Genomic DNA, 21,156 nt, shown 5'->3' with positions numbered 1-21,156 from the left:
ACACAGATAAGACACAGCTAGTACACAGACAATACACAGACAATACACAGCTAGTACACAGACAATACACAGATAAGACACAGCTAGTACACAGATAAGACACAGCTAGTACACAGATAATACACAGCTAGTACACAGATAATACACAGACAATACACAGCTAGTACACAGATAATACACAGACAATACACAGATAATACACAGATAATACACAGCTAGTGCACAGACAATACGCAGATAATACACAGCTAGCACACAGACAATACACAGATAAGACACAGCTAGTACACAGATAATACACAGACAATACACAGATAATACACAGATAATAGACAGACAATACACAGACAATACACAGCTAGTACACAGACAATACACAGATAATACACAGCTAGTACACAGACAATACACAGATAAGACACAGCTAGTACACAGATAATACACAGCTAGTACACAGATAATACACAGACAATACACAGCTAGTACACAGATAATACACAGATAATACACAGGTAATACACAGACAATACGCAGATAATACACAGACAATACACAGATAATACACAGCTAGTACACAGACAATACACAGATAAGACACAGCTAGTACACAGATAATACACAGCTAGTACACAGATAATACACAGACAATACACAGCTAGTACACAGATAATACACAGACAATACACAGATAAGACACAGATAATACACAGACAATACACAGGCAATACACAGCTAGTACACAGATAATACACAGACAATACACAGATAATACACAGACAATACGCAGATAATACACAGACAATACACAGATAATACACAGCTAATAAACAGACAATACACAGATAATACACAGCTAGTACACAGATAATACACAGACAATACACAGATAATACACAGCTAGTACACAGATAATACACAGACAATACACAGATAATACACAGACAATACACAGCTAGTACACAGATAATACACAGACAATACACAGACAATACGCAGCTAGTACACAGATAATACACAGATAATACACAGCTAGTACACAGATATTACACAGACAATACACAGATAATACACAGCTAGTACACAGATAATACACAGCTAGTACACAGACAATAAACAGATAATACACAGCTAGTACACAGACAATACACGGATAAGACACAGCTAGTACACAGATAATACACAGACAATACACAGACAATACACAGCTAGTACACAGACAATACGCAGATAATACACAGCTAGTACACAGACAATACACAGATAAGACACAGCTAGTACACAGATAATACACAGATAATACACAGACAATACACAGATAATAAACAGCTAGTACACAGATAATACACAGACAATACACAGATAATACAGATAGTACACAGACAATACACAGATAAGACACAGCTAGTACACAGATAATACACAGCTAGTACACAGATAATACACAGACAATACACAGCTAGTACACAGATAATACACAGATAATACACAGGTAATACACAGACAATACGCAGATAATACACAGACAATACACAGATAATACACAGCTAGTACACAGACAATACACAGATAAGACACAGCTAGTACACAGATAATACACAGCTAGTACACAGATAATACACAGACAATACACAGCTAGTACACAGATAATACACAGACAATACACAGCTAGTACACAGATAATACACAGACAATACACAGATAATACACAGATAATACACAGACAATACGCAGATAATACACAGACAATACACAGATAATACACAGCTAGTAAACAGACAATACACAGATAATACACAGCTAGTACACAGATAATACACAGACAATACACAGATAATACACAGCTAGTACACAGATAATACACAGACAATACACAGATAATACACAGATAATACACAGACAATACACAGCTAGTACACAGATAATACACAGACAATACACAGACAATACGCAGCTAGTACACAGATAATACACAGATAATACACAGCTAGTACACAGATATTACACAGACAATACACAGATAATACACAGCTAGTACACAGATAATACACAGCTAGTACACAGACAATACACAGATAATACACAGCTAGTACACAGACAATACACGGATAAGACACAGCTAGTACACAGATAATACACAGACAATACACAGACAATACACAGCTAGTACACAGACAATACGCAGATAATACAAAGCTAGTACACAGACAATACACAGATAAGACACAGCTAGTACACAGATAATACACAGATAATACACAGACAATACACAGATAATAAACAGCTAGTACACAGATAATACACAGACAATACACAGATAATAGATAGTACACAGACAATACACAGATAAGACACAGCTAGTACACAGATAATACACAGACAATACACAGATAAGACACAGCTAGTACACAGATAATACACAGACAATACACAGACAATACACAGCTAGTACACAGACAATACGCAGATAATACACAGCTAGTACACAGACAATACACAGATAAGACACAGCTAGTACACAGACAATACACAGATAATACACAGATAATACACAGACAATACACAGATAATACACAGCTAGTACACAGATAATACACAGACAATACACAGATAATACAGATAGTACACAGACAATACACAGATAAGACACAGCTAGTACACAGATAATACACAGACAATACACAGATAATACACAGATAGTACACAGCTAGTACACAGATAATACACAGATAATACACAGATAGTACATGGCTAGTACACAGATAATACACAGATAAGACACAGCTAGTACACAGATAATACACAGACAATACACAGATAATACACAGCTAGTACACAGATAATACACAGATAATACACAGATAGTACACAGATCAGTCGGTAAAGCAAATGAACTTTAATAAAACAGTGAAAAGCTAACAAAGAATAATGGAGTGAATCAAAACAAAATGTACTGAATTAGAAGAGACAAACCTGAAGAGCAGCAGATTAAGAGCTGATAAATAAAAAAGCAATAAAAACTAAAAAGTAAGAGTGGACGTGAAAAAAAGTTCAACTGAGCAATTTCTGTTTTTATACAATTCTAAAAAAACATTTAAGGCTTTGGCTTGTCAGGGCGGATGTAGAGAAATATTCATGTGCTGGCACAAGGGAGGCATGGACACTTTACTATATATATATATAGTGTATTTATATATATATATATAGTGTATATATAGTGTGTGTATATATATATATATCTTCTTCTTTCACCTTGTTCCCTGATTCTCAGGGGTCGTCACAGCAGATTTTAGAGTTTCCGTCGGTACCCTGTGAGGGTACAGCACTGATGAAGGTCGTTGTTAACCCGGGCCTTGACCAATCCGGTATGGTCTTGTCAAGCCACATACTGATTTGGCAAAAGTTTACATCAGATGCCCTTCCTGACATATCCACTAACCCTACGGACGCTGTACACACACACACACACAACATATTTTATATATATATATATATATATATATATATATATATATATATATATATATGCTGATGATACGCTGATTTAATAACAAACCAACCACGTAGGCAGAAATCCCAGTGTGGGTGGGTACAGAGGAAATCAAGTGGGCCCGTCCAAGACCAGTCACACTTAATATGCTCTGAAACACATGTTAGCCAGAACAGACCATAACAACCATACTGGCCTGGCTGCACCACAAGTCTCATCAGAGGGCACATTAGAGGCACCAATATGAACATTAACAGCATCACATAGGCTGGCACAGTGCCCCCCCCCACACACACACACACACACGGCAGACACACCAGCACAAAAGCCAGTTGTACACCCAACAAAAACTGTACCCAATAAACAATAATGTGGATATAGGCAACAGGTACTACGTGTCTACTTGGCACTCGTTGAGGAGAAACTGGCACTGCAGGAGGTGTCTGGGTTGAACATAATGCTGAACTTGAGCCGAATTCTCTTCCTCCTGCTGTTCACAACGTCTTTTGCGACAAACTGAAGTCAAGTCAATTTTATTTGCACAGCCTCAGGGGGCTTAACAGCAACACAATATCCGGTCCTTAGACCCTCGCACCGAATAAGAAACAACTCCCTGAAAACCTTCAACAAGGAGAAAAAATAGGAAGAAATCTCAGGGAGAGCAACGGAGGAGGATCTCTCTCCCAAGACGTGCCATGGATGTTGTGTGTACACAATTTACACAGTGTGAAAGAGAATAACACAATTATAATGGAACGATAAGATATATGAAGAATATGATGAGGAGGATGCCAAGCAGAGGATGTGTGGGTTTCCTCCGGGTGCTCCGGTTTCCTGGCGGCCTGTCCAGGAGACACCCTAGACAGGCCGCCAGGCCATCACATGACATTGAAACAGGACAACAAAATTATATGGATTTATGAGATATATATATATATATATATATATATATATATATATATATATATATATATATAAAAACTTAAGCAAACTGCTCTGTTTCATTCATTTCCCTTTCGCTGTCTGAGCTCTGCAAGTGTTGAGTTCTCTTTCCTAACTCTTCCTCTTCCATCTCCTCATCTCTGTGGCGTTCTCCTTCCACCTCGTCATCTCCCTGGTCATCTTTCCAACTTTTCGCTTCCCTGTTGCTCTCTTTCCCTCACCAGTTCTCCTGATGTATCTCTGGTCATTAGTTGTCCTCTTCTCTGATAGAAAAAAACTGGTGATGTCACCCTTCCTCTTCATTTTTACAAGTGTATCCCACAAGATTCAGAGTGACTGAATTACTCCATTTTTCATTTAATAGTCGTTATTAACAATGGTGTGCAACTTAACACTGAATGTTGTGGAAAGTTTGACTGAATGTGTGTTGTTTTTCCACTTACTGTCTGTTTCAACCTCCTGCCTGCCCCTCAATTTGTCCCAACAGATTTTTCTGAAATAAGATTCAAAGTGATCATAATTACGTCAATGCAAGCTTTCTTTAAGGGTTTAAATTGGTTCCTAAGTGTAGACCTACACACATATAAAGATGATATTCACCAATTGTGTCTCATACACTCTGTGAAGTCACGAATACATTTGCCAAGATATCCAAGATATCTAGTGTTTATCCAGTAATGCTGATTAAACGGCAAAAGTCCTTTTCTCTGAGCTTCAATTTGAAAACGTGGTGAAAGCGCGAACTCACGTGCTAAGCTTTGACTGAACTGTCACCGCATTGCTGACTAATGTGGCTTTCTTGGCACTAAACAACTGTTTTGATGTCTTCCAGTCAAGATTTCGCCCACACCACAGCACTGAGACTGCTCTTGTTAAGGTCTTTAAGGACATCCGCTTAAACACAGACAGTGGCAGAACTTCGGTCCTGGTATTATTGGATCTCAGTGTTGCATTTGACACAGTCGACCAAAACATATTACTAGACCAACTGGAAAACTGGGTGGGACTTCCTGGCACAGCACTAAACTGGTTGGAATTCTACTTAAAGGATAGGGAATACTTTGTGTCTATACGTAATTACAAATCTGAGCAGACAAAATTGACATGTGGCGTTCTGCAAGGCTCCATTTTGGGGCCGCTTCTGTTTAACATCTATATGCGCCCACTATCTCAGATTATGGAAAAAAAACCAAAAAAAACCAAAAACAAAATATGTTACCATAATTATGCAGAAGACACACAGGTTTACATAAGCATATCCAGTGACGCGGGGTGAGGTCAGTGGCTGGGTAGGCAGAGGGCATTTACAAAGCCAAATTACATCCTTTTGTGCTCTCTAATGTTTTATACCAATCTGATCCTTCTTCGTTCTTCCAACTGCCACAGAATTCCAAAATATTGTGCCACCCTGGCTGAACGAAATTCCAAATGAAAACCTAAGCAAAAATATGATCAAAGTATATATGAAGTACTTTTTTCTTGTTTTATATTTCACAATATTTGCATCAGTTTGTTGAGCCTTTATTAGGTTGTGTACATCATGCTCATTGACTGCATATAAGATATTTTAGCATGCATAACAAACTTTGAATCAATACTAGTGAGTCTTCAGCCAAGTATGCTAGCTAGTAAAAACCGTATATGGAGTCCACTAGCCTTGCACTTTTCTGACTAGTCTAGCGTCTTCATAGATGAACAGTAAGTATTACCTTATTCCTCACCATGCTGACTGCTATCATCTTCCTCGTTATTCTTGATCTGTATTCTTTTTTTTTCGGATTGCCATTATCGTTGTGAATCATCATTGTGAATCGTGTTGTGTATTGTTGTGAAGTTGCACTGAATACACATGAACGCAAACAGCTCCTGTTGGGGAAGGGGTACGGAGAGTGTCATTTCTTGCTACATTCACTGTGACTTGGACATCGGAAAATTTCCGACCGGCCACAATTTTCAGGCCCGGATGGTGTGTCACCATCCGGTATGAAAGTCCGTGCTGACCAGCTGGCCCCCATTTTCACACTGATCTTCAACAGATCACTGGAGCTGTATTAAATCCCCTCCTGCTTCAAGAGCTCCACTATCATTCCGGTCCCCAAAAAACCCTGTATCACAAGATTAAATAACTACAGGTCCATTGCCCTAAGGTCTGTGGTCATGAAATCCTCCGAGAGACTGATGTTGGCCCACCCGAAGGAAATCACAGGCCCCGTCCTCAACCCCCTGATATTTTCCTACCGAGCAAACAGGTCAGTGGAGGATGCAGTCAGCATGGGATCGCACTACTTCTTCCAACACCTCGACTGCCCAGGGACACACGCAAGGGTCCTGTTTGCGGACTTCAGCTCAGCGTTCAACATCATCATCCCAGATATCCTCCAGTCCAAACTCACCCAGCTCACTGTACAGCCCCCATCTGCCAGTGGATTAAAAATTTCCTGAGAGATAGGCATCCGGGTAGCGTAGCGGTCTATTCCCTTGCCTACCAACATGGGGATCACTGGTTTGAATCCCCGTGTTACCTCGGGCTTGGTTGGGCATCCCTACAGACACAATTGGCTGGATGTGGGTATGTGTCCTGGTCCCAGCATTAGCGCCTCCTCTTGTCGGTCGGGGTGCCTGTTCGGTGGTGGTGGTGGTGGGGGAACTGGGGGGAGTACCGGGATCTTCCCACACGCTACGTCTCCCTGGCAAAACTCCTCACTGTCAGGTGAAAAGAAGCGGCTGGCGATTCCACGTGTACCAGAGGAGGCGTGTAGTAGTCTGCAGCCCTCCCCAGATCAGCAGACGAAGTGGAGCAACGGGGGGGGCAGCTCGGAGGAGTGGGGTAATTGGCGAGATACAATTGGGGAGAAAAAACGGGAAAAAAATTCCTGACAGACAGGAGGCAGCATGTGAGCCTGGGGGAAATCACATCCAGAACCCAGACAATCAGCACTGGCTTCCCCCAAGGGATGTGTGCTATCCCCTCTACTGTGCTCCCTCTACAGAAATTACTGCATCTCAGGAGACCCGTCTGTTAACTATACTCCTGAAGTGTGCAGATGACACAACCATCATTGGCCTTGGATGGTGACGAGTCTGCAATCCTACGTTAAACAAGTCCTGGTTAAGTGTGGTTATCCTAACTGGGCGTTTGTCAAAGCCAGGAAGACGCCCAAACAGTGCACCAGCCGACTGAAGAGAGGAGAAGGACAATAGCTGCCTAAGCATAAACCAGTGTTGACTCCGTATGTGGTGGGAGTGGCGGAACAGTTGAGATACATATTTTCTAAACACTGCGTCTCAGTTGCTTTCGTACCCCAAAACACACTGCGCCAGAAATTGGTCCACCCCAAGGATCGGGTCCCTCGGCACAAACAGAGCAATATAGTGTACGCTGATAAGTGCCAGGAGGATTGCAGTGACTGGTACAGTGGGGAAACTAAATAGACGCTGGCCAAGAGGATGGCACAACACAGGAGAACTAACACGTCAGGCAGTATATGGTGTAGACTCCACAGTCTACACTATCTATAGACCAGGACTCCACAGTCTACACCATCTACAGACCAGGACTCCAGTCTACACCATCTACAGACCAGGACTCCACAGTCTACACCATCTACAGGCCAGTTGCCACTCTTTCAGGGATGAGGATGAGCACATCCTTGATAGGGAGGAACGCTGGTTTGAACGGGGAGTCAATCATTCATTCATTCATCTTCAGTCGCTTCTGTGGGGTCGGGTCGTGGTGGCAGCAAGCTAAGTAGGGCACTCCGGACGTCCTTCTCCCCAGCAACGCCATCCAGCTCCCTCTGAGGGATCCCAGGGTGTTCCCAGCCCAGATTGGACATGTAGTCCCTCCAGTAAGTTCTGGGTCTACCCCGGAGTCTCCTCGCAGTTGGCCGCGCCCGGTAAACCTCCAATGGAAGGCGCCCAGGAGGCATCCTAATCAGATGCCTGAACCACCTAAACTGGCTCCTTTTGACGCGAAGGAGAAGCGGCTCTACCCCGAGCTCCCTCCGGATGTCCGAGCTCCTCACCCTATCACTAAGGCTGAGCCCAGACACCCTATGGAGGAAACTAATTTCAGCCACTTGTATGAATGAATGAATGAATGAATGATGGAATTATTTCGAACATGTAAATAAGCAGGATATCGTAGTCGTTGGCGTCTCTCGTGTCCGAGGATCCATTCAAAGAGATTAAGGTGTATGCTTGAAACGAAGGTGGCTTGACAGTCCAAGGTGAGAATAGAAGAGGCTGGAACAGAGTGGACAGGGGATAGTAGGGAGTGGACCCGTTCCTGCGACTCTCTGTTCTTGGCGGATTTTTCGGCGGCGGCACTTTTCTTCCGCATGCGTTCGTTTGTCAGTTTCGGCCTTGATGGAACAGCCAGGCAGGTAGCTCTCCAGTATTTTCGATTTTTCGCTACTTTTTCGCAGTTCTTAGGGTCGATGTTGAAGGGGATCAGCGTTCCCTTGATACAGTCCTTGCAGCGTTTTTGGGAGCTCCTCTTTTTCTTTGACCGTCAGTCAGTTCGGAGTATAGAATTTGTTTCGGGAGGTATCCAGATGCCACCGAAACAGCCCAGGACCCGAGCCACGGGCAAAGGCTTGGAACACACAGGACCCCAATCCATGGGGAAATGCTCTGAAAGGGTTCCACGGAAACAGAAACAGCCTTTCATGTCATCATGGAACATGTAAATAAGCAGGATATAACATACAGATAATCCATTGCCAATAATATGAAGTGATAAATAAAACTTGCGGGTCCATTTAAAAAAAAAATCCTCCTTTATCAGCACTTCCTCTACAGTCCATGAGGAATTTTGATCAAATGCTCTCTGGGTAATCTACATAAATACTGCATCATACATGCAGCTGTTGGTTGTTTGCTTACTCGGGCATTTTAAACACAACTTTCAATTTATCATATGACTGGAATGGTTTTACATAAACCATGAGACCATTGCAGGATATTATTCCCTTTACATTATAGCACAGTATCACAGTACATTCAAATACCAGCCAGCATAGACTATTCTAGCATAGAATAACATGTGCTGACTCGCATAGCTGTTCCATTTTGATTCGTATGTGGGGTACTGCTAGATACTGGTAATACCCTAGTCGTTGTACTGCTAGATACTGGTAATACCCTAGTCGTTGTACCACAAGACACTTGTAATACCCTAGTCGTTGTACTGCTAGATACTTGTAATACCCTAGTCGTTGTACTGCTAGATACTTGTAAAACCCTAGTTGTTGTACTGCTAGATACTGGTAATACCCTAGTCGTTGTACTGCTAGATACTGGTAATACCTTAGTCGTTGTACCACAAGATACTTGTAATACCCTAGTCGTTGTACTGCTAGATACTTGTAATACCCTAGTCATTGTACTGCTAGATACTGGTAATACCTTAGTCATTGTATGCTAGATACTTGTAATACCCTAGTTGTTGTACTGCTAGATACTGGTAATACCCTAGTTGTTGTACTGCTAGATACTTGTAATACCCTAGTCGTTGTCCTGCTAGATACTTGTAATACCCTACTCATTGAGGTGGAAAAAGCTGTGCTTAGTTTCATTTCAGCTTGCTGTGAATTGTGTCTATAATGTGTTGGTAAAATATGAATTATGTCTATAACGTGTTGGTAAAATATAAATTATATCTATAATGTGTTGGTAAAATATGAATTATATCTATAATGTGTTGGTAAAATATGAATTATGTCTATAATGTGTTGGTAAAATATGAATTATATCTATAATGTGCTGGTAAAATATGAATTATGTCTATAACGTGCTGGTAAAATATGAATTATGCCTATAATGTGTTGGTCAAATATAAATTATATCTATAATGTGTTGGTAAATATGAATTATTTCTATAATGTGTTGGTCAAATATGAATTATATCTATAATGTGTTGGTAAATATGAATTATTTCTATAATGTGTTGGTCAAATATGAATTATGTCTATAATGTGTTGGTAAATATGAATTATTTCTATAATGTGTTGGTCAAATATGAATTATGTCTATAATGTGTTGGTCCAATATGAATTATGTCTATGTGTTGGTCAAATATGAATTATGTCTATAATGTGTTGGTCAAATATGAATTATTTCTATAATGTGTTGGTCAAATATGAATTATTTCTATAATGTGTTGGTCAAATATGAATTATGTCTATAATGTGTTGGTCCAATAACAAGCATGAAACCATCCAGACCAATGGCGCACCTGATGTGAGAGCTGCGAGCGCGTCCTACTAAACATCCCTGATAGACAACCCTCTCAAGTCGGCCATGAGTGAGTCAGTGACAGAGTGAGTGAGGGACAGTGAGTGGGTGACGGAGTGAGTGAGGGACAGTGAGTTACTGACTGACTGAGTGAGTCATTGACCGAGTGAGTGAGTGAGTGACTTAGTAAGTGACAGAGTGTCTGAGTGAGTGAGTGACTTAGTGAGTGACAGAGTGACTGAGTGACGGAGTGAGTGATGGAGTGAGAGTGAGTGAGTGACTAAGCAAGTGACTGAGTGAGTGAGTGAATGACTGAGCGAGTGAGTGAGTGACTGAGCACGTGACCGAGTTAGTGAGTGAGTGACTGAGCAAGTGACGGAGTGAGTGACTTAGCAAATGACTGAGTGACAGAGTGAGTTTGACTGAGTGACAGTGAGTGAGTGAATGACTGAGTGACTGAGCAAGTGACTGAGTGAGTAAGTGACGGAGCAGGTGACTGTGAGTAAGCAACAGTGAGTGATTGACTGAGCAAGTGACAGAGTGAGTGACCGAATGACTGAGTGAATGAGTGACTGAGCAAATGACTGAATGAGTGAGTTAGTAGATGTGTAAGTGACTGACTTGCAAGTGACTGAGTGACTGAGCAAATGACTGAATGAGTGAGAGAAAGAGTGAGTGACAGAGTGAGTGAATGACTGAGCAAGTGACTGAATGAGTGAGTGATAGTGACAGTGACTGAGTGAGTGACAGAGTTAGTGAGTGACTGAGCACATGACCGAGTTAGTGAGTGACTGAGCAAGTGACGGAGTGAGTGAGTGAGTGAGTGAGTGACTGACTGACTAACCGAGTGAGTGACTGAGCAAGTGATTGAGTGAGTGACTTAGCAAATGACTGAGTGACAGAGTGAGTGTGACTGAGTGACAGTGAGTGAGTGAATGACTGAGTGACTGAGCAAGTGACTGAGTGAGTGAGTGACTGAGCAAGTGACTGAGTGACTGTGAGTGAGTGAGTGATTGACTGAGCAAGTGACAGAGTGAGTGAGTGACTAAGTGAGTGAATGACTGAGTGTCTGAGCAAGTGACTGAGTGAGTGACCGAATGACTGAATGAATGAGTGACTGAGCAAATGAGTGAATGAGCGAGTTAGTAGATGTGTAAGTGACTGACTTGCAAGTGACTGAGTGACTGAGCAAATGACTGAATGAGTGAGAGAAAGAGTGAGTGACAGAGTGAGTAAATGACTGAGCAAGTGACTGAATGAGTGAGGGACAGTTACAGAGTGACTGAGTGAGTGACTGAGCACGTGAACGAGTTAGTGAGTGACTGAGCAAGTGACGGAGTGAGTGACTGACTGACTGAGTGACAGAGTTAGTGAGTGACTGAGTGAGTGACTTGGCAAATGACTGAGTGACAGAGTGAGTGTAACTGAGTGACAGTGAGTGAATGACTCAGTAAGTGACAGAGTGAGTGAGCGACAGTGAGTGATTGACTGAGCAAGTGACATAGTGAGTGAGTTACTGAGTGACAGAGTGAGTGACTGAGTGTCTGAGCAAGTGACTGAGTGAGTGACCGAATGACTGAGTGAATGAGTGACTGAGCAAATGACTGAATTAGTGAGAGAAAGAGTGAGCGAGTGAGTGACTGACTGACCGAGCACGTGACTGATCGAGTTAGTGAGTGAGTGAGTCAGCGACTGTGACGAGTGAGTGACTGAGCAAGTGACTGAGTGAGTGAGTGACTGAGTGACCGAGCACGTGACTGATCGAGTTAGTGAGTGAGTGAGTCAGCGACTGTGACGAGTGACTGAGCAAGTGACTGAGTGAGTGAGTGACTGAGTGACAGTGAGTGACTGTGTGACAGAGTGAGTTAATGACTGAGTGAGTGAGTGAGAGTGAGTGAGTGAGTTACCACAATTTGCGACATAACCCACAGCAGCAGTAGCGTGGTGCCATGGGAAAAAGGTTATAATAAATACGGGTTTACCACCCCTGTTCTACCATCCAGCGCTTATAGGCACATGCATCACCCCTTTCCTTCTGAGACATGTGACTGTGATCCTCTGAAACAATAACACAACAAACATCTCAAAAACAACCTTTTGTTCTCCAATATTTACATGAACCTGTTTTTAAACTTTAAATGTTTAAAGTTAAATAAAGCCACTACACTAACAACTAAGGTCCACATTTCAGTCATAATTGCCCCAAATCCATCAAATGAGTCTTGCCTACGTCACTAACCTCATTAGCCGATGGACAGGAGGCAGAAGTTATCGTGCACAGAGAGCTTCGCGTTGCCACTGAGTTCTGTGTTCTGTTGTTGTGTGCTCTGTTGTTCTGTCCTGTGTTCTGTTGTTCTGTTCTGTTTGTTTGTTTTGTTGTTATGTTCTGTGTTCTGTTGTGTTATGTTCTGTTTGTCTATTCTGTTGCTCTGTGTTCTGCTGTTCTGTGTTGTCTGTTCTGTTGTTCTGTGTCTGTTCTGTTGCTTTGTGTTCTGTTATGTTGTTCTGCTGTTCTGTTGTTATGTTGTTCTGTGCTCTGTTGTTCTGTTTGTCTGTTGTTCTGTGTTCTGTTTGTCTGTTGTTCTGTGTTCTGTGCTCTGTTGTTATGTTGTTCTGTCTTAAAAACACTGGTGTTTTTTTCTGCAGGTATCGCTGATCGATGCACGGCTGTCAAATATCATTTCACCCAGCCCGTCAGGCTCAGGAACATCCCACTCAACCTGACCAGGACCATCCAACAGGACGAGTGGCACCTGCTACGTAAGTAAAGTACTGCCCCCTGCTGGACACCCTGCTGTCCATCAAACTCCTTACTTCTATCTTCTGAAACGGCACAGATTATATGAAGTCTACCAGAGTAGTACAAATAGTAGTAGTAGTAGGAGCAGTAGGTGGTGGTACTAGTAGTACGTTTAGTAATAGTAGTAGATCAGTAGTACTTGCAGTTGCAGTACTTGAAGTAGTATGAGAAGACAGATCTGGAAGCGGTGAAGGCCAATTTTTATACTGACAAAATATTCCTTTCTAAAGTGTGCTGGCCGCTCATTGATATTCATGTTGTTGGGGGAGACGTGGGCTACAGTGGTGAACATGATGTTCCATTACCCACCAGCAACATGTTCCATTACCCACCAGCAACATGTTCCATTACTCACCAGCAACATGCTCCATTACCCACCAGGAATATGTTCCATCACCCACCAGGAATATGTTCCATTACCCACCAGGAACATGTTCCATTACCCACTAGCAACATGTTCAATTACCCACCAGGAACAAGTTCCGTTACCCACTAACAACATGTTCCATCACCCACCAGGAATATGTTCCATCACCCACCAGGAATATGTTCCATCTCTCACCAGGAATATGTTCCATCACCCACCAGGAATATGTTCCATTACCCACCAGCAACATGTTCCATTACCCACCAGCAACATGTTCCATTACCCACCAGGAACATGTTCCATCACCCACCAGGAATATGTTCCATCTCTCACCAGGAATATGTTCCATCACCCACCAGGAATATGTTCCATCTCTCACCAGGAACATGTTCCATTACCCACCAGGAATATGTTCCATCACCCACCAGGAATATGTTCCATCTCCCACCAGAAACATGTTCCATCACCCACCAGGAACAAGTTCCGTTACCCACTAGCAACATGTTCAATTACCCACCAGGAACATGTTCCATCACCCACCAGGAACATGTTCCATTTCCCACCAGGAACATGTTCCATCTCCCACCAGAAACATGTTCCATTACCCATCAGGAATATGTTCCATCACCCACCAGGAATATGTTCCATTTCCCACCAGGAACAAGTTCCATTACCCACCAGGAATATGTTCAATTACCCACCAGGAACATGTTCCATTACCCACCAGGAATATGTTCCATCACCCACCAGGAACATATTCCATTACCCACCGGGAATATGTTCCATCACCCACCAGGAACATATTCCATTACCCACCAGGAACATGTTCCATTACCCATCAGGAATATGTTCCATCACCCACCAGGAATATGTTCCATTTCCCACCAGGTACATGTTTCATTATCCACCAGGAATATCTTCCATCACCCACAAGGAATATGTTCCATTACCCACCAAGAACATGTTCCATTACCCACCAGGAACATGTTCCATCACCCACCAGGAACAAGTTCCGTTACCCACTAGCAACATGTTCAATTACCCACCAGGAACATGTTCCATCACCCACCAGGAACATGTTCCATTTCCCACCAGGAACATGTTCCATCTCCCACCAGAAACATGTTCCATTACCCATCAGGAATATGTTCCATCACCCACCAGGAATATGTTCCATTTCCCACCAGGAACAAGTTCCATTACCCACCAGGAATATGTTCAATTACCCACCAGGAACATGTTCCATTACCCACCAGGAATATGTTCCATCACCCACCAGGAACATATTCCATTACCCACCGGGAATATGTTCCATCACCCACCAGGAACATATTCCATTACCCACCAGGAACATGTTCCATTACCCATCAGGAATATGTTCCATCACCCACCAGGAATATGTTCCATTTCCCACCAGGTACATGTTTCATTATCCACCAGGAATATCTTCCATCACCCACAAGGAATATGTTCCATTACCCACCAAGAACATGTTCCATTACCCACCAGGAACATGTTCCATCACCCACCAGGTACATGTTCCATCACCCACCAGGTACATGTTCCATCACCCATCAGGAATATGTTCCATCACCCACCAGGAAAATGTCCAATTACCCACCAGGAAGATACACGTGGTATACACACAACAGTACCTCTAACAGCACTAACATAGCACCACAGTACATACTGAGACACATGGTACACAGACAACAGTACCTCTAAAAGTAATAACATAGTACCACAGTACATACTGATAGACATGGTACTCAGACGACAGTATTTCATGTACATAGTACTGATAGGACGAAGATATTCTACACTGTACATATTACATATTGTAACGTGCATGGGTAAGTAGACATGTTGGCCGTTGGCTAACGGGTCGGACCCTTTAGTCGAGCGGTCACTGATGTCTCCCGCGGTGCGGGAGATACGGGTTCGGGTCCCGGCTGCAGCAGTTCCTGTGGTTGACCCCCCGAATTCGCTACAACATAAACAGTAGATAATACATAAGTGGACCGCTGATATTACATATCAGTCACAGAAGGTTGAGTCAGTTCATCTGGACACAACTTTTATTGAGAGAAACGTTTCACCATCATCTAAGTGACCTCTTCAGTCTCACCTGACTGCAGATGTCCCCACCCTTATAAACAATACAGTGACTGCAGGTATCCCCACCTTTATAAACAATACAGTGACTGCAGGTGTCCCCACCCTTATAAACAATACAGTGACTGCAGGTATCCCCACCTTTATAAACAATACAGTGACTGCAGGTACCCCACCCTTATAAACAATACAGTGACTGCAGGTACCCCCACCCTTATAAACAATACAGTGACTGCAGGTGTCCCCACCCTCATAAACAATACAGTGACAGCAGGTGTCCCTACCCTTATAAACAATACAGTGCCTGCAGGTGTCCCCACCCTTATAAACAATACAGTGCCTGCAGGTACCCCACCCTTATAAACAATACAGTGACTGCAGGTACCCCCACCCTTATAAACAATACAGTGCCTGCAGGTACCCCACCCTTATAAACAATACAGTGACTGCAGGTGTCCCCACCCTTATAAACAATACAGTGACTGCAGGTACCCCCACCCTTATAAACAATACAGTGACTGCAGGTGTCCCCACCCTTATAAACAATACAGTGACTGCAGGTACCCCCACCCTTATAAACAATACAGTGGCATAACGACCCAAATCAACCATTAGTTTCATAACTTATAATTTCCATTTTGTACATACATACAAATGAAGTCATTCCCTACATGTAACCATCCTATTGTATAGGAGCAGTGGGCAGCTGCCGCACCTGGGGACCAACTCCAGTTCTTCTTTCCACTGCCTTGCTCAGGGGCACAGGCAGGACTATTAACCCTTACATGCATGTCTTTTTGATGGTGTGAGGAAACCTACGCAGACATGGGGAGAACATGCAAACTCCACACAGAAAGGACCTGGACGGCCTGGGGTTCAAACCTAGGACCATCTTGCTGTGAGGAACAGTGCCAACCACTGGGCCACCGTGCTGCCCGGTGTTACAATGTTACGATTTTATTTAGCAGAAGCTTTTATCCAAAGCACATCTTAAATGACGTTTACATGACGTTAGAAAAAGTGTGTTTATTGTGTTAGTCGGACTAAAACTGGACTTTTAAAATACATGTAAACGTGTTAGTCCGACTGAACTCGTACTAAATGGAATTTCTGGGAGTGGGACTAACACACCTAGATGATGCGGTTTGGATGGATTTACTCTGGCATGTATACGCTTCAATCAGCCCCGAACTGGCCGAGGCGTTCTGCGCATGATCCATAGTTCCTGCGGCGGTCTTTCACCCGGAAGTGGAACAGCGTAGTATCGCCAGTATCAACAGCAAAGCGTAGAGTACTATGAAATGTACAGCGCTGTAAAGTCGTCCATGTTGTCACCGCTCCAAGTAGAACCCGGTTGCCACTTGCTAACTTGTTTGTCGCTTGTTTGGTATGTGATGCAATAGTCAACCGGAAGAAGGTTCTTCTTCTTCTTTGTTTGTTTGTTTCGAACGTTAAAAAAATTTCAAATGTATAATAAAAGAAAACAAAAGAGAAAAAAATCCAAACAAGCAAGCAATATCATCATCAAACATGTGTTTTAAATCTCAGCAGTTGGAAAAGGAGGAGACAGAAGTTAAAACAAACCTTTTCTAGTGCTACCCCCTTTTTCAATTTTAGTATTTCAACAGTGAACTGTGTGATTTGAATGAAAACTCAATCATCTGCCACCAGTGACCATGGCGTCTATCTAGTAAACCGTACAAAGATCCTTCATTCAACACAACAAGAACAAAGCAAGTGCAGAGCAACATCAGAACAACTCAAGAACAACTCACACAAGATGTCCCAGCTCCATCCCATATCTGTTCAACATATTATTTTTAAAAAGTCTTTTACATGTGATTATTGATTCACACGTTTTCATTTCATCACTGCAGCTGTTCCATATCTTGGCTCCTTTGGTTGTGACACAGTGATATTTTGCATTTGTCCTTACTGGGTTTTGTTCAAACGTACATATTCCTCTCAGGTCATAATTACTCTCCCTCAGCTGGAACAGCCCCTGGATACCGGTGGGTACTTTATGATTTAACACTTTGGACACGATCTGAGCAGTTTTAAAGTCCACCAGACCTTTGAATTTTAGTGTTTTTAGTTTGATAAAGAGTTGGTTTGTTGGTTCTCTGCAGCTGGCTCTGTTTACTATCCTTATGGCTCTGTTTTGAATAATAAAGATTGAATCGGTGTTGGTTTTATATGTGTTCCCCCACACTTCCACACAGTACGTGGATGTATGGAAGTATGAGGGAACAGTACAAGGTGTAAAGTGAAGCTTGATTTAGAAGATCTTTGACTTTGAGTAGTATTGTGATTGATTTGGATACTTTGGCCTTGGTATAATTTATATGTGGTTTCCAACATAATTTATTGTCCACTATTACCCCAAGAAATTTAATTTCAGTCACTCTTTCTATTTCTACATTGTTAATCATGAGTTTCTTGATTGAGTTAATTTTAAAGCTACCAAAGATTATAAATTTTGTTTTACTTAAATTCAATGTTAGTTTGTTAGCATCAAACCACGTCTTTAACTTCATCACTTCCTTTTCCACTATATCCAGGAGTTGATCCAGATGATCCCCACAGCAAAACACATTTGTGTCATCAGCAAATAATGGCTTTCAGAGAGTCAGACACTTCACAAATATTGTTTATATACAGTTTTTTCAGTAATAATTCATGGTCTGCAGTGTCAAATGCTTTTTTTAGATCCAGAAATACCCCTATTGCATATTTTTTGTTTTCTATTGCCATTGTTATTTCATCTACAAATTCTATGAGAGCAAATGAAGTTGCTCTGTTTGCTCTAAAACCATATTGCTGATCATACAGTACATTGTGTTTTGTGATGAAGTCATGTATTCTTGAAAAGTTTATTTTTTCTAGTATTTTTGAGAACTGTGGAAGCAAGGAAACAGGTCTGTAATTTGAAAGGATGTGTCTATCACCAGACTTATAGATTGGTATAACTTTGGCTGTTTTGTTTGGAAAAACACCGGTTTGTAGGGATTGGTTACAGATGTGAGACAAAGGTGTTGCAATGCACTGGATGATATTTTTGACCATAAACATGTCTATTCCATTCCAGTCAGTGGACTTCTTGTTCTTGAAATGTTTACCTGTGGTCACTAGTGTCACCTATTACTATTCCACTTACTACTTTGCGGTCAGGGACGTTGGTCAGTATGTTGTCAGTTAGGGTTGCACTGTGCGTTGTTATTCTGGTCGGTCTTGTGATTGCGGCATATAGGCTGGTACTGGACATGGCATTAATGAACTCTGGAGTTGAACTGTGATCATGTGGGTTTAACAAGTCAATGTTGAAATCCCCACAGATAAAAACCATGTTCTTGTTATTTATGTTGGTGTAAAGTTCTGATAACTTTTCTCTAAAGGTATCAATGCAGGAACCAGGTTTTCTATAAATGCAGCTAATTAGTATATTGTTTGATTTCCCCATGTTTATTTCTACTGTGATACACTCCATGATATTATCCAAAACAAGTGACATTTTACCAACAGAATAGCTTTTCTAATTTTTATCTATGTATAATGCAACCCCCCCGTGACGGAGTCCTGTTAATGAAACAGCTTTCACATCCCTTGATCTCCACCATGTCAGTGTGTCCCTCATGAAGCCCAGTTTCACATATTGCTAGTGCTGGGAACTTGTTGTCCATTTGTCTTAAACAGTGTTGGGTTTTTGAAATGTTTGAATTAAGACTCCTACTATTGAAGTGGATTATTGATCCATCCATATTTACATTTCTGTTGAACTGGTCGTCTGTGCAGTATTCACACTTACTGTGAGTATTGCTATAAAAGTTATTTTCAGGGTTAATGTCATTTTCTACGTCTTGTGATTTATGAGCCGTATATTTGAAGGTTTTCAAGTTCAGCTTTAGGTAATCAGCAGACGAGTGACTGTTAATGTGGGAACTTGTCACGACAGATTTCAGTACATCCAGTTAGTGACTTACTGAGTTTGTCCATTACCTTTTGGTGTTGTTCTCCCTTGTTGTGGTATTGTGCGTGGGGTCATGCATGGTACTTCTCCAGTCCGCTGAGATCCCTGATGAGGTGTACTGGTGCTGCCTCCGGTACTGACCCGTTTAGCTGGATGCAGCTTCAGCAGTTTGAAGTCCAAGTTGCTCGAGTCCTGTTCTGCTTTTCCAGCAGGCAGGCTTTTCTGGCAGTGTCTGCCTTCTTCTTGGTTAGGTGGTCGTTGGTGTAGACGTCGGTTCCCTAAGCTCGCCTCCTTGCTTGAGGGGCGCTTGCTGGTTCTTTCTGGCTGGGAACCGGGTGATTATCGCCGGTGTTGTGTTCTTAGTTCTGCTGGGCAGCAGGGTAAGACAAGCCTCCACACCACTGCTGCTGATCCAGACACCCTCACTGTCCAAAAACCTCACAACCGGTCTCTCAAGCGATTCCCCCTCGGCCTCGGTCGCGGCGGCCACCACCACCCCCCCTGCGTGTGCCCGGCCACCCCCCCTCCCCCCTGCGTGGGCCCGGCCCTTCTCCCCTGCGTGGGCCCGGGTCCTGGTTTTTAGACCGCTGATGATCAGTCCATTTACCCCGCAGTACTGCTCCAGGTCGTCGTCTCGTTTTCCAGAAAAGATACCTTTTGTCCTTTTCCATGTTCTCTTTTTTAGTGCTCAGCCTTCTGTTACGACGAGATCCCTGCTCCTCTCCTGCTGCTGGTGTCTCCGACGAGGAGGAGTCGAGAGACTTCCTGTTCTCCTCCACCTCCTCAGGCAGCCCTGCGGTTTTCTTAGGCGGCATTTCTGCGTTAGCTTCAGTTCGGTGTTAAACAAATGATTTGATTAAACTGTTGATGTTGATTATTGATCGTTGACCTCACCCAGTGCCGGTGTCGGAAGATGGCGGCGCGAATTCGAGGACTAGCTAGCGTTAGCCAACTAGCTAGCGTTAGCCAACTAGCTAGCGTTAGCCAACTAGCTAAGTGTAGCAGCGGCCGGTGTTATCCGGACTGTCGGGGATCGCCGTTTAGTTATACCGACGTCCCACCTTGCTTCCCAACTAAGCGAGAACTGCATTAAGTCAATCCAGCGCCGGTCGGTGGACTATACAGTTAACAACCCACCCCCAGACTAACGCTAACGTTAGCTGTGCGTGTGGCTCTCCGGCTGGTCTTCTTCTTCTTTTCTCGGTTTACCGGCGGATCGTCCGGAAGAAGGGCCAAACGCA

At 42.7% G+C, this 21,156-nt stretch overlaps 1 protein-coding gene across 2 annotated transcripts in view; it reads left to right on the top strand.

Annotated features, from left to right (window-relative positions):
* Positions 1-21,156, top strand: part of tmem178a (transmembrane protein 178a) — a 36,220-nt gene that overhangs the window by 2,717 nt on the left and 12,347 nt on the right. For both annotated transcript variants that reach the window (XM_056280781.1, XM_056280780.1), the window contains exon 2: positions 13,313-13,426. In XM_056280781.1, the coding sequence (XP_056136756.1) occupies positions 13,313-13,426 (114 nt within the window). The remainder of the gene's footprint in view (positions 1-13,312; positions 13,427-21,156) is intronic.

The sequence above is a fragment of the Lampris incognitus genome, chromosome 5 (genome assembly GCF_029633865.1).
Source record: "Lampris incognitus isolate fLamInc1 chromosome 5, fLamInc1.hap2, whole genome shotgun sequence".
In the NCBI taxonomy this organism is placed as follows: domain Eukaryota; kingdom Metazoa; phylum Chordata; class Actinopteri; order Lampriformes; family Lampridae; genus Lampris; species Lampris incognitus.
Note: the sequence above shows the minus strand (reverse complement) of the source record. Positions and strands in the feature narration are given on the sequence as shown.